This window comes from Brassica napus, chromosome C2 (assembly GCF_020379485.1).
Source record: "Brassica napus cultivar Da-Ae chromosome C2, Da-Ae, whole genome shotgun sequence".
In the NCBI taxonomy this organism is placed as follows: Eukaryota; Viridiplantae; Streptophyta; class Magnoliopsida; order Brassicales; family Brassicaceae; genus Brassica; species Brassica napus.
Genome location: NC_063445.1, coordinates 44,627,092 through 44,640,517, shown reverse-complemented (window position 1 = coordinate 44,640,517; position 13,426 = coordinate 44,627,092). Strand labels below are relative to the sequence as shown.

The window sequence follows — 13,426 nt, the reverse complement described above, 5'->3', positions numbered from 1 at the left end:
GACTTAACTTCTCAAGATAACTTCTTCAGAACACTTCTGAAGCTTGATTGAACTCTTCTGAACATCTTCTAGAGCTTGCCCTATTATTGTACAAGCTCTATCTTCTCTTCAGTTCAACACTCCCCCTCAAGCTTGACTTTAGGAGATCCTAAGCCAAGCTTGGAACTCTGAAGAGTCTCCCTCATTAAAAACCTTACAAGGAAAATCCATTAGGACAAAACCTTGCAAGGGAAAAAGAGTAGAGCTCTCCAAAGCCTAGGGATTGGCCAGTGAGCTCTTGTGCCTTAGAACCAGTGTGGTTGGACACAAGAAGCTCTGGATCACGGCCTAATAGGTGCAGCAACACTTCACAGCTTTGCGCACACTTCACACCTCAGCTTCACCTCTTCATGGAACCGGTTTGGGACTCCCCCTCTCAACAAGCTTCATAGCCTTCTTAGAAAGGCAAGGATGCGACCGGATCATCTTTAGGCATCAGTGAGGATGAGCAAGACTTCAAACTATGCTTGCCCTCTTCATAGAACTGGTTTGGATATCCCCCTCTCAACAGACTTCACAGCCACCTTAGAGAAGCTAGGAAATGACCAGGAACATCTTTAGTGAGACTCAAGCAATGGTACCTGATACATTATCCCAAAGGTGCATCAGTACTTATCAAGAAACATCACACAATCCATTCAAACATTTTAAGTATCATTTCTAGACTTTGATTTGAAATGATGAATGTATTGAATTGAATTGAGCTTAGGACACTTCCCTTTTGTTTTGGTGAGTTCCCACTCGGCCATTGCACCATCTCCATGGCATCATCAACTTCTTGGAAAGGCAGAATGGATTCATCAGCTTCTCATCAATCACTTCACCATAGAAGCCGCTTTGATGAGTTCACCTTCACCCTTAGACTGCCTAGAATAGCTCCGGCTGATGATCCTTTGTAGGAGCCTTTGCAAAGACTTGTTACTGACCATGGATCATATGCATTAAGACTCCCCTTCAAGCTTAGAACCGAGACTAGAAGGAGCTAAGCTTGTGATGATCATATGCATCCCCATGGTCTTATAACTATCAATCTTTCATGATAGCTTTCTTCTTGTGAGTTTACTCTCTTCCTTAACCAGGAACTAGGGTGTTTGAATCACCATAGAGAGCCTCACAAGACACACTTCTCATTGCATAATGACCCATGCTACACTTCCTGTAGACTTTGGACTGGATATGTCCAATGGTATTATGTAATGGCCATCTCTCATTGCTAATCAATCACACTACACTTCCTGTAGATTATGGACTAACATGTCCTCGTGACGATATGCAATGGCACAAGACCTTTGTCTCTACATTCTTGGCTGTTGGCGAGTTACAGGTATCACTTTCCTTGTGTACCTAACACCACCACAACTCAATGCAAGATCAGATCATCCCATTGGGATCAAACCAAGATAATTCATCATGTTTGATCACCAATGCCACAGCAATATATAAACCTTGAAACAAGCCAATCAATCAAGGCAAGAACAAGCAGATTTCAATCTCTAAAATGACAATGCAAGCTTTACCAATACATTGACAATTTAGGCTCATTTTTAAATGCATCAATACATGAATGCACAATCCTAAAGCATTAACTATATGAATGCAACAGGTTCAATCCATGAGACATATTAAAGCTATGCTCAACAGTTTTAATCAAAACCAATGATGCAAGCAACTTAGACAATTTCTAATTGATGCTAGACTTTCATTGATGGATTAAACATAGGCATTAGCATCAGTACACACTCGGATTGAACTTAGACAATATGAGACATGCTTATGTATGCAAAACAGCTTTTCAAACATGATGCAAGCAGTAGAGACATTCTACTCAATTCTACAACACATTCATGATGATTCAAGCTATGGCAACACACAAGACAATGCAATAACCAAAACATGAGATTCTGGGACTCTAGACACCACTCACAGCACAATAAATAAAGACACAAGCTCTTATTAAGGATTAGGAGGTTTGCTTACAACCAAGAGATCCGAGCTGATCTCTTGAACCTCCATGGACACGGCTCACTTGAACTTGGCAGGTTTGAGGCTTGGATTCAGTATCCAACACCTCTCCTTGGTGTGTCCATCCCTCTTGCAATGCTCACACCTCAGGCCTCTTCTATCCCCCTTCTTGTACACCGGTTTCATGGGCTGAGAGCTTCCTTCAGCGTGTGAGGCAAAGGTAAGTGGTTCCTTTGCTCCAAACAATCCGTGTGAGCCCTCCTCCTTTTGGACTTGAGCACACACCTCTTCAAGGGTAGGTAGCTTCTCAGACCTCAATAGGTGTTTGATGAGGCCGCTGAAGGTGGGACTGAGAGTTAGGAGCAGCCCAAACACTTTATCTTGCTCCCTTCTTTCATTCAACACATCCGGATCAAATGATTGAGGTCTAAGCATCTCTAGCTCAGACCAAAGGGCTCTGAACTTTCCTAGATGAGTAGTGAACTCCTCTTCTTCTTGGGACATGTTGTTGATGGCCTTCTTGATCTCAAAGACTCGGCTGAGGTTGGACAGGTTCCCATAGATCTTCTTAAGTGTACTCCAAAGCTCTTTAGCACTCTCACAGTAGGAGTAGGCTTCAAGAATGGATGGATCCAAGGAGCTTTGGAGTATGGAGAGGACAGTGAGGTCTTCTTGTAGCCATCTGTCTTCAGAGACCGGTTTGGAACTTGTTTCACCTTCAGCTTGTGTGGCGACAGCTTTGGAGTGGTTTGGAGCATCTGAGATGCAATGGCTCCATAAACCCTTTCCTCCTATGGCTGTCTTGGCTAGGCGTGACCAGAGAAGGTAGTTGGGGCCTTTGAGAGTGACTGGGATGACAATGGCTCTTTTGGACTCCATCTTGAGGCTGGAAAGAGCAAAACTGTCAAGGAACTTCTTCAAAGGCTGGCGCTTGGGAGCTGAGTGAAATGAGCTGAACTGGCGTGGGTTGGAGCTTGTGTTTGTTGCGGAAGCTTCTACCAGGAGTCTGAGCAACCTGGCTCTGATACCATGTGAGATTTTCAGAGTACAAGTGCTTGAGCGATGTAAGAACAGATGAGAGATTTGTGTATGATGAAGTATGAAGAATAAAAATGAGTTTAAGAGAATCAGAGAGAGTATGGGAGAGACTAAGAGATTAGGAACGTGTATAGGAGATTAGAGAGACTTAGTAACCAGAGAATAAGATCCAAGAACAAGTTTATGATGAAGAGAGACTCTCTCAGCTTAAGGGTTACAAAATGATCCTAAGAGGCTTATTTATGCCTTTACACAACTCAGATCATAAACCTAGATCCTAAGGCTGTAAATTAAAGATAAATGGATGGTTAGGATGAGAGGAAGCTGGTCTTTGATGTTCTGGTGCTAGCTGGTCGTGGTTGGACTGAATGGAGGGCTCAGATTGCTTCATTTGAATTGGATGGATCAGATGAGTCAAGGCTGTAAAGGTAAAGCACCTTTACCTTTCCAGCTCATACCAACAGCTCACCTTATCCATTTGATTCTTCCTTTGCCTCCAAGACTCCCCAACGGACATAAGGAAAGGATTGGATCAAAGTAAACCGCCCTCACATTGCACATCTTGATTTGGGCTTAACCGGATGACTTGGGCGAGAGGAGTGGGCTGTACTGTCGTTGGTACGGAGCTCCTGTCCGTACCACTTGTCCTATCTTTGTACATTGCCCTATCTTCCCTCTTGATTGCACCAAACATCTTCATGGCTTGCCCTTAGCCGTACATGGCCGTACTGAACGCCCCAGCTTTGCACCATACTGCCATCTTCTCCCAAACTCCTCCAAATCCTTCACATGATCAGTCTAAGTCTTTCCTAGACTTAACTTCTCAAGATAACTACTTCAGAACACTTCTGAAGCTTGATTGAACTCTTCTGGACATCTTCTAGAGCTTGCCCTATTATTGTACAAGCTCTATCTTCTCTTCAGTTCAACAACCAGAAGTCACCCTGCTAATCCTTGGAGATCCTGTCCACACAGAGCAATACCATGACGCCCCATCCACATATCACCCATCCCCACATCAACCGTCCACACACCGCCCAGCCACACAAACTTCATCCACATACCACCCATGTACCCCTCCTGAGTCCACACCGCACTCTACCCATCAAAATTAAAATTGAAACTTCGCAGATCTGAGTTTTGAAATCCACAACGAATCTAAGAAACCAACAAAACAAAAATGAATCTTATAGAATCTAAACTTGGATAAACAAGTTAAAACTCCATAATCCAGACAAATATGGTATAAGTTATGAAGCAATTAACCTCACTTTGTTTTTTGGTTTTATTAAAAAATGCAATCATTTTAGCTCTTTTTATCTGAACTGTTTGAAAGAAGAGATATGATAGACAAAGCAGAAGATGAGTTTGGTTTTCATAGTGTTTTACAAATTGAAAAAGATAAAAAATATGAAATTCTAAAGTAAATCTGAGAACTGAGTAAAGTAAATCTGAATTTCGAAAGTATTGATAAGAAAGAGATTAGAAACTTAGGTTTGTATTTCTAATTAGTTTTTTTTTTTTTTTATCTAGTTGAGATGAAATTAGCTAGAGAAAGTTAAGAATGTATAGTTGTGCCTTAGTCGAAGATAAAAAAGACAAGTGGAAAGCGTCAAGTGTAGTTCCAAAGTGATAATGTCCTCTAGGGTAAATTTTTACAGACAATATGCTTTTCTATCTCGCTCTCTTCAAATGTCACACGCGCTCTGATATGTTCACGCGCTTAAAATAGAGACAAAACTCGTGTATCTCTTTCGTCCACCATTTTCATCTCTCTCTCGAAGCTTCGTCATGCGTTATCTTCTCTAAACACCATAGATTCCCGATTCGATTCCTTCTCCGAAACCTTAGAAACTTTCCCCCGAATCCAAGATCCAATCAATGGCCGTCATCCCCGGATCAGATCCACCTTCACGAATCCACCCCGAACCCCAACCCCTAGAACAAATCGACCACTTCGATCGGCTCCCAGACTCGATCCTCCTCCTCGTCCTCAACAGAATCGCCGACGTCAAATCCCTCGGCCGATGCTGCGCCGTCTCCCGCAGATTCCACTCCCTCGTTCCCCAGGTCGAAAACGTCGTCGTCCGCGTCGATTGCGTCATCTCCGACGACGATAACTCCTCCCTATCCTCGGTTAAACCCCCCTCCGCCGCGTCCTCGTCTTTCTCCGCCGTATTTAGCCTCGTCGTCGGCGGCATTGTCAAGCCGTTGCAAGCCTTAGGTCAATTACTCGGCACGAATAGATCTTCTTCCGCGTCTTCTCTGTTTATGAATGGAGAGATCGAACAAGGAGGCGTCACGCACCATTCTCCTACGCAGGTTTTGAGAAACTTCGATGAGATTCGTTTCTTGCGGATCGAGCTACCTAGCGGCGAGCTCGGTATAGACGAAGGAGTCTTGTTGAAATGGAGAGCTGAGTTTGGCTCAACGTTAGATAACTGCGTGATCCTCGGCGCATCCTCAGTGATTCAACCCAGTCCAATGGAAATTTCTCATACGCTTCAAGCTCCCGACGCCTCCGAGGATAACGGGAGTATACCGGAATCGTTTTACACTAACGGAGGTCTAAAGCTCCGTGTTGTATGGACAATCAGCTCATTGATTGCCGCATCAGCACGACACTACTTGCTACAGCCTATAATCTCAGAGCACAAGACGCTGAAGAGTTTAGTGCTCACTGATTCAGATGGGCAAGGTGTGCTTTGTATGAACAAGGATCAGCTTGAAGAGCTTAGGGTGAAACCGTTGTCAGCTTCGTCGGCTTCGAAGAGGACCCTTGTGCCTGCCTTGAACATGAGACTATGGTATGCTCCGAGTTTGGAGTTGCCTGATGGAACTGTGTTGAAAGGTGCGACTTTAGTGGCGATAAGGCCTAGTGAGTCGAAGAAGGATGTGTCTGATGCGAATTGGGTGTCTTCGGCTTTTGAGGAGCCTTACGAGACAGCTGCTAAGATGCTTGTTAAGAGAAGGACGTACTGTCTAGAAATGAACTCCTTCTAGCTTGAAGGGTTTATAAGTCATATCCGCGGTACGATCTTCTATTCTGCTAAGGTTAAAGACTTGTTGTCTTGCATTGTTACTTATAACTTGATGATTAGTTAAGCATTTGTCATCATAGATTGAGAATGTAATTTGGGAATATGTCTTATGTTCACGACTTTCTTTGCTGTTCTGATTGATGGGGAGAAGGAGAAGAAGAGAATGAACTAAATCCAGTTTTGATGAATGATGAATCCAGAAACCAATCATGTTGCCTACTACATCTGCTAGCAATTTTTTTTTCTTGGGAGCTTACGCTTATGCAGGATCACAGTGTCGTATATCAACAAATTACTTATGTCATGTAAGAGCTTTTTTTGGCATGTCAAGTCTTCAGCTTTGTATACTTTTATGTGAATATTTGTAGGTATGAGAAATACATTTGCTTGTCACTAAAAAGTTATTTAAGGGAAAGCAAAAAACAGAGTCAACTTTTTTTTTTCTGACTTTTTTGAGCAACTTTTATGCTTTCTTTGAACAGTAAGCTGCGTTTTTCACTTAGCAGAGCTGTCTTTACTTGACAGACCAACTATATATTAGTATTAGATAAAGTGCAATTTGGTGTAGAAGTGATGTTTGACTGTTTCATCATAATTGAGAGCATATTCGGATTGCCATTGTTTAATATAATAGTCATTTGCTTAAGAGTGCTGATATGTATTATCTTGTTACACTAGACATTTACAAAAGCATAAACTTTACTCCCATCTGTATCGCAAATAAGTGGATTTTAAGATTTTTGCAAGCCGATTAAGGAATTACAAAATTCTATTCAATCTTTATTGTTTGTATAAAAACAACAATATGTACAGATAATTCAACCAATTAAAAATCATACTGTAGAATATAAATAGACAAAAACATAAAATTGCATTTACTTGCATTTACTTTTTGCATGAAAACTTGAAAACATCACTTAAAATAAAATAATTTTTTTCTTTCAAAACACCACTTAATGTAATACGGAAAACATATTATTTTAAAAGTATTGCGTAGATATGGATAATGGGATCATGTTAACAAGCTGGACCCACGTATTTGTAGGTCCAAGTGTTTAATATAATAGTCATTTGCTTAAGAGTGCTGATATGTATTATCTTGTTACACTAGACATTTACAAAAGCATATAAACCTTATTATTTTAAAAGTATTCCGTAGATATGGATAATGGGATCATGTTAACAAGCTGGACCCACGTATTTGTAGGTCCACGTGTTTAATATAATAGTCATTTGCTTAAATAAGGATTATTGATCGTTGTATTTTAATGGATTGGAAAATTCGAACTAAATCTAGTGTTATTAGTTTTATGATTTTCAAATCTGTATTAAAATCATGTGTTATTGGTTTAATGATTCATAAATTCTGTATTAAATCAAGTGTTATTCAATCATATGGATTTACTAATATATTTGATTTTATAATGGATTTTTTAGTTAAAAATACAAAGACTCAAATCCGAAGGAAAACTTCTGAATTTACATATTTTACTTGGATTTATAAATACTATATGGATTTCTAAATCAATTAAAATATATAAACTAATAAAACCTCCTAAGAGTGCTGATATGTATTATCTTGTTACACTAGACATTTACAAAAGCATAAACCTTATTTTAAAAGTATTCCGTAGATATGGATAATGGGATCATGTTAACAAGCTGGACCCACGTATTTGTAGGCATGAGGGGAATTGGACAAGCTAATTTCATTATTGTGGTTGTTAATGTATAATAAGCCAATAATGATTATGTCCAAGTCTAACCTTAGACTTCTCACTGTACTGTCTAATGCGTTTAATCATAGTTTTTCGCTTCTAGATCTCCCAAGGTATGCCTACAATATAGAGCGACTAGCTAAGTTGGTCTTTGAATAAATAATATTTTGATTCTATGCAACGTTGATCAGCATCAGAAACGTGAAACCTTGGTATTTTTTAAATTATATATAAGCGAGTTAAGTGCTTCCCTCTTTTCATGGTGGTTTCGGTTTGGTTAACGGATCAACCATCTCTTCTGCCTTCTCCACCAATTAAGCTTAATTTATCGAAAATTGACATAAAACTTTCTTTAAAATTGCAAGAACAGCCCTTCGGAATCTAAACCTCCTACCATCGACTATCCTCTTATACCGTATATCTATATTATTAAAACTAAAGTATATTTTGGTAATATTTAGAAACATGATAATAGTAAATGAAAATTGTTGGGTTTCAAAAAAAAAAGTAAATGAAAATTGTTTGAAAAGATATCAGTATAAAAAAAAAGAGTTCAGTCAGTGGCGGACCCAAAATTTATTTAAACCTGAGTAAAAACTAAATGGACTTTGGTGTCAAGTGGCACTGAACTCTGGTTTAGGGGTATCAGCCAATGTAAAAAGATCCACCAGAGCAGACGAATTTCATTTGTTCTAGCATAACAAAGTCAATTTATATATCTTAACAATATCCTTTTAGTAATTTCATTAGTATAATTACATTAATTATATTTCCATATTTTATTCATTTTAACAATTTCATTAATTATATTACATTAACAATACATCACATCATTAATTATATTACCATAACAATAATAGTGCAGATTTTTATTTATTAGTTAATATACATTAACTTTGTACCAATTATAAAATCAAAAATGTAAAATAACCAGGTTTTGCATATGGTTAAACGTTCGGTATAGTTTGTTTTAGTAAAACTTTTTTTTTAATTTCAATCGGTGGAAAATTACATAGCCAAAAAAATAATTCAAATACATGATTTTGTGAATAAAATAATAACTTAAATAAAAATAATAAAAATGTATTACATTTATTATCACTTAATTTTTCACTCCATATAATTATTTTATTATATAATTTTTTTTTTATTTCACTTAATTTAGCCAAACACATAGAAAGAGTCATTTTTATTAGTTTATAAAAAAATTAGGTCCCTCTTGAATATTATAAATTTATGTGTGGGTTTGAGTTGGGTCCTTCTAGATATGAATAGTTTGGTTCTGATGTATATGAACTTAAAAATATTTAAATAACAAATGTATCTGAAACGGACTCGTATATTTTTACCAAAAAATAACCATATTACATGATTCGGTCCAAGTCTTTTGAATTCAATTAGTTATATTACGACTCATCTAATATATATAACACTAATTATAAAAAGTAAATATTAATGTATAAAAGTATAAAAACCAATATTCGCGCGGATGCGCCGGTCAATCTCTAGTATCCATTACATAATTTAACATTTGTTAACTATACGATATACTCGATATGTTTTTGATTATATCAAAATATCCAATGTATCGATGATATTAGAAATGTACACTGTAATTCTTATAAGGAAGATTCCATAAAAATACCCCAACTAAACTTCATTAAGCTTTTTAATACCTAAGCCTTTCTGCTACCAAATTTAATATTCCAACTAACTAAAGTATTCATTTTAATGCACAAACTTTTAAAACTGTACTCTTTTAATACCCAAACTTTTTAACTAAAAAATACTATTAAGTTTCAAACAAATTTTAAAAATCTCCAAAATCTAAGAAAAAATATTAAATTTTCTAAGTTATTTAAATACATAAGAAAGAAGGTAAATAAATTAGGGAGAAAATTTTATAATTTAATTTTGAATGAAAATAAATAAAGTTGTTTTCTATTTCAGAAAACAAACTAAATTCAATATTTAAAACTTGAAAATTTTATTAAAAAATTAAAGATAATACAAAATTTAGTTACTTTTTTAGATTATTTTGTAAATTTTAGAGATTTTTTGAATTTCGTTTGAAATCCATTAGTATTTTTAATTAAAATAAACAAAGTTTAGGTATTAAAATGGGCATAGATTTAAAAGTTTGTATATTAAAATGAGCAAAATAATTAGTTGGAGTATTAAACTGGGTAACGAAAAAGTTTAGATATTAAAAAGTTAAACAAGATTTAGTTGGGGTATTTTTATGAAATTTTCCCATTCTTTTATATCATCTATTCGGCATATTTTTCGTTTAATATAAATATAGTTGTCTTTGATTCACCATTGTATATATAACACCGTAATTCATTTGGTTGTAAATATAGGGAGTATATTAACAAATTTATGAGCCTATAGTTCTAGAAAATTGATACGGTTCCTTTGTTTCTTCTGTGAGACTCAAGGTGATAAGATAATTGTTTGACCCTTTTTGAAGTCTCAAACCTCTAATGTGACGGATTTATTTGGGTATTACCTGTTTTTGAGTTTCTAAATTTAGCAAATCTAACAAAAGCATATTAGAGAATGCATCACTGGCGATCTCTAAACCGCACATTTTTGTTCTTCGGTATCCCGAAAAACATTCTCATTTTCCATATTTGTCACCTTGAGTCTTTCTATTTAACCTCTCTCATTGGTCTCCTCCACTTCATATGCACCTCTAAGTCCTTCATCCATTCAAAGATATTTCGTTCATTTAGTCAAAACCACCTTTTAATCTTCCTCTGCCCTCCTCATCCGCAAAAAAGAACACCGTTGTTTTTCTTTCTCAAACTAAGTGTTTCCCTTCTGTTGGGTGAAAGAAGACAAAAGATGGCCAAGGGAATGAGGTTTGTTCAAACATGGGGAGAGGTATCACCAAGGCTTATTGAAACCCACCAGAAACAACAACAACAATTCGCAAACTTGCCAAAGCTTGAGACGATTGTTGAAGAAGGTTGCTGCGTCGATAGTTTTGCTGTTCGGGCCCCGAAGAGGATTGTGATCTTTCTTCCTATTGTACTCTCAATGATCATGTACATGGTGTTGCACAAGAGTATCAAAGATTCTTGATTTAGTGTCTTTGTTTTTTTTTTTTGTTATGATCAAACATTTTAATGTGTGATGGTGAGAAGAGGAGAATGTTTATACATAGAGAGAGAGTGCGAATGTTGTTAATGACAAAATCTCTATATGAATTTAGGTTGAATAAGACAGAAATAATGTTTATGCTCTACTCGGGGTTTTAAGTTAAGATTAGATTTCTCAAGTAAAAATATATCTCTAGTTCAATAAAATAAGTTGTAGCACTGGTTTGATCGATTTTTATTTGACAGTACTATAGTAGTATGTTCGGACCTTAAAAACAATTCAATTTACCTGCATATGTTACAATTTAGATCAGATATACGTATTTGATTGTCCTCGTCTACATCAATCTACCCATATACAGTAATAACTCTATAAATTGATAATACTAGGTGATTCTCCCGTGCTCATGCACGGATATAAACATTTACGTAATAATTGAATTAAAGTAATTATAAAATTTTAATTTTTTATAATTTTTAAGTTATTTTGTAATTTTCATGTATAATAAAAATAAATTATGTATTATTATCTTCCCATATTAATTGAATATGTGATTTCACATATACTATTTTGTATTATTTCAAATATTTATTTTTGATATGTTAAATTACATCTATTATTTAAATTAAACAGTGATTTTAATATTGGATTATTATTTTCATAATTTCATGTAGTTCAGTTCATTCTCTTATATTTGTAAATTTTGTATAAATGGGTATATGTTTTAGAAAAATTAGAAAACATAACTATTAAATCAGAGTTGTATTAATAAACATAACTTTTAATATTTTTAAAATTTATACACGGTTTTTAACACTACTACACACTAAATCATAATATTTTTTATTTATTTTTTCATATTAAGAATGATTGGTTATTTATGTTTTAGTATACTGGATTGTACAAATTTTCTGATTGCAATTTTTTTGTTACAATTAAATTAAAATAATAACATATTGTTAAGTTAAATTTTGTTTGCTTTTATCTTAGGATGAAAGATATATTTTGTAAGATTATGTATAATTTGATATATGTTTTTTTCGATAAAATTAGAAAAAAATTGAAGTGTTGATAATTTTTTCTATAAAAACTCTAATAATTCAATCAAAAATATATTGATAAATAAGAAATCTTATTTATTTTGTTACAGCCTCACAATTTTAAATATTTATTTGGTTTTAAAATAATCATAAGATATAATCATTTTTGAAAGAGAATGAGATATTAAATAATCATTTATGTTGTTAGAATTTTTTTCTTTATTAATTACTAGATAAATAGAAATTTTAATCAAAAAAAAATTATTAGATCAAAAGATATTTATAAGAATATCTGAATTATTCTCTTTTTAATTTGTTTTGTGAAGTTATGTTTATATATATTTATAAGTATATATATTTAAAATTTATAGATATTTTTTATTTTTTTTGTTGTAGAAACATAAAGAATAATAAAAATCGTTTATATAAAAATCTATGTTTATATTTTACAAATATTTCATTTTTATTATTTTTATGCTTTAGTAAAAAAGGAAATTACATAAGTTAATCACAATTATTAAGAAAAAAAAAACATAAATAATTGTTATTAATGGCAATAAGAAATAATATTATTAGTTCATTAAGGGTATCATTGTAATAAACCACTGTGAAAGTTAACGTGAACGCGACACGTAGGAAACTGACTTCTCAAATAATATTATAGAGATTAGGACTATAATAGAATAATTAATTTAAAGAAAATTTCCATTTTACAAATAGTTTTTATTTAAAAGATGGAAATAATATTTTATTTAATAATATTTTATATTAATTAAAACTTTATATATTTGAATTTCATCTATTTTATGAAATTATTTAACTCATTTTATGTATGTTGAATATATATGGAAGTATACAAATGAGTTTTTATACGTAATTCGATACAATAACACCAATTTTTTGAAATGAAAAATAAAAATTAGAGATACAATTCATTTTGAAAATTAATAAATGATAAAATGCTTTATTTATATATATATAAAAGAACGATTTTCATAGTAAATATCAACTAAGTTAGTAATTTGCAAAGATGAAGAAACGTTGGCCCAACCATGAGGCCCACGTCAAGAGCTTGTGAAATGACCAGTGTGCCCTTATTCCTTAGTTATTTACCGAGGACGTGTAATAGTTTTGTAATGATAGACATGCATGCAATTATGACTTATATATACAAACAATGTAAGTATTTGTGTAGCATATACATGTCTAAAAATAGCCAGCAAATACTGATCAATACGACAACATTAGTTGACGATTTTTTTGGAGATTTGATCATTACATATACAAATATACACACAATGCAATCGATATATCGTGTATACCATTTCTGCAACGATCAATGCATCACTTCACATGAATTTTTTTCTCTATTTAGGGGTTTGACATAATTTTAATTTTTACATAAATCAACTATATAAACAATGGTATTTTGCATTAAAAAGATGAAGTAGAGGTATGATCCATGTGGTGGTCCACAACT

The 13,426-nt window shown here is 34.2% G+C and overlaps 1 protein-coding gene across 1 annotated transcript; it reads left to right on the top strand.

The window, feature by feature from the left end:
- The first annotated feature begins 4,697 nt into the window (after positions 1–4,697).
- LOC106381772 (F-box protein At5g46170-like) lies at positions 4,698–6,527 on the top strand. The gene is made up of 2 exons (XM_013821707.3): positions 4,698–6,070; positions 6,232–6,527. The coding sequence occupies exon 1, from the start codon at positions 4,921–4,923 to the stop codon at positions 6,040–6,042; it is 1,122 nt and encodes a 373-aa protein (XP_013677161.1). The 5' UTR covers positions 4,698–4,920; the 3' UTR covers positions 6,043–6,070; positions 6,232–6,527.
- The last annotated feature ends 6,899 nt before the right edge of the window (positions 6,528–13,426 follow it).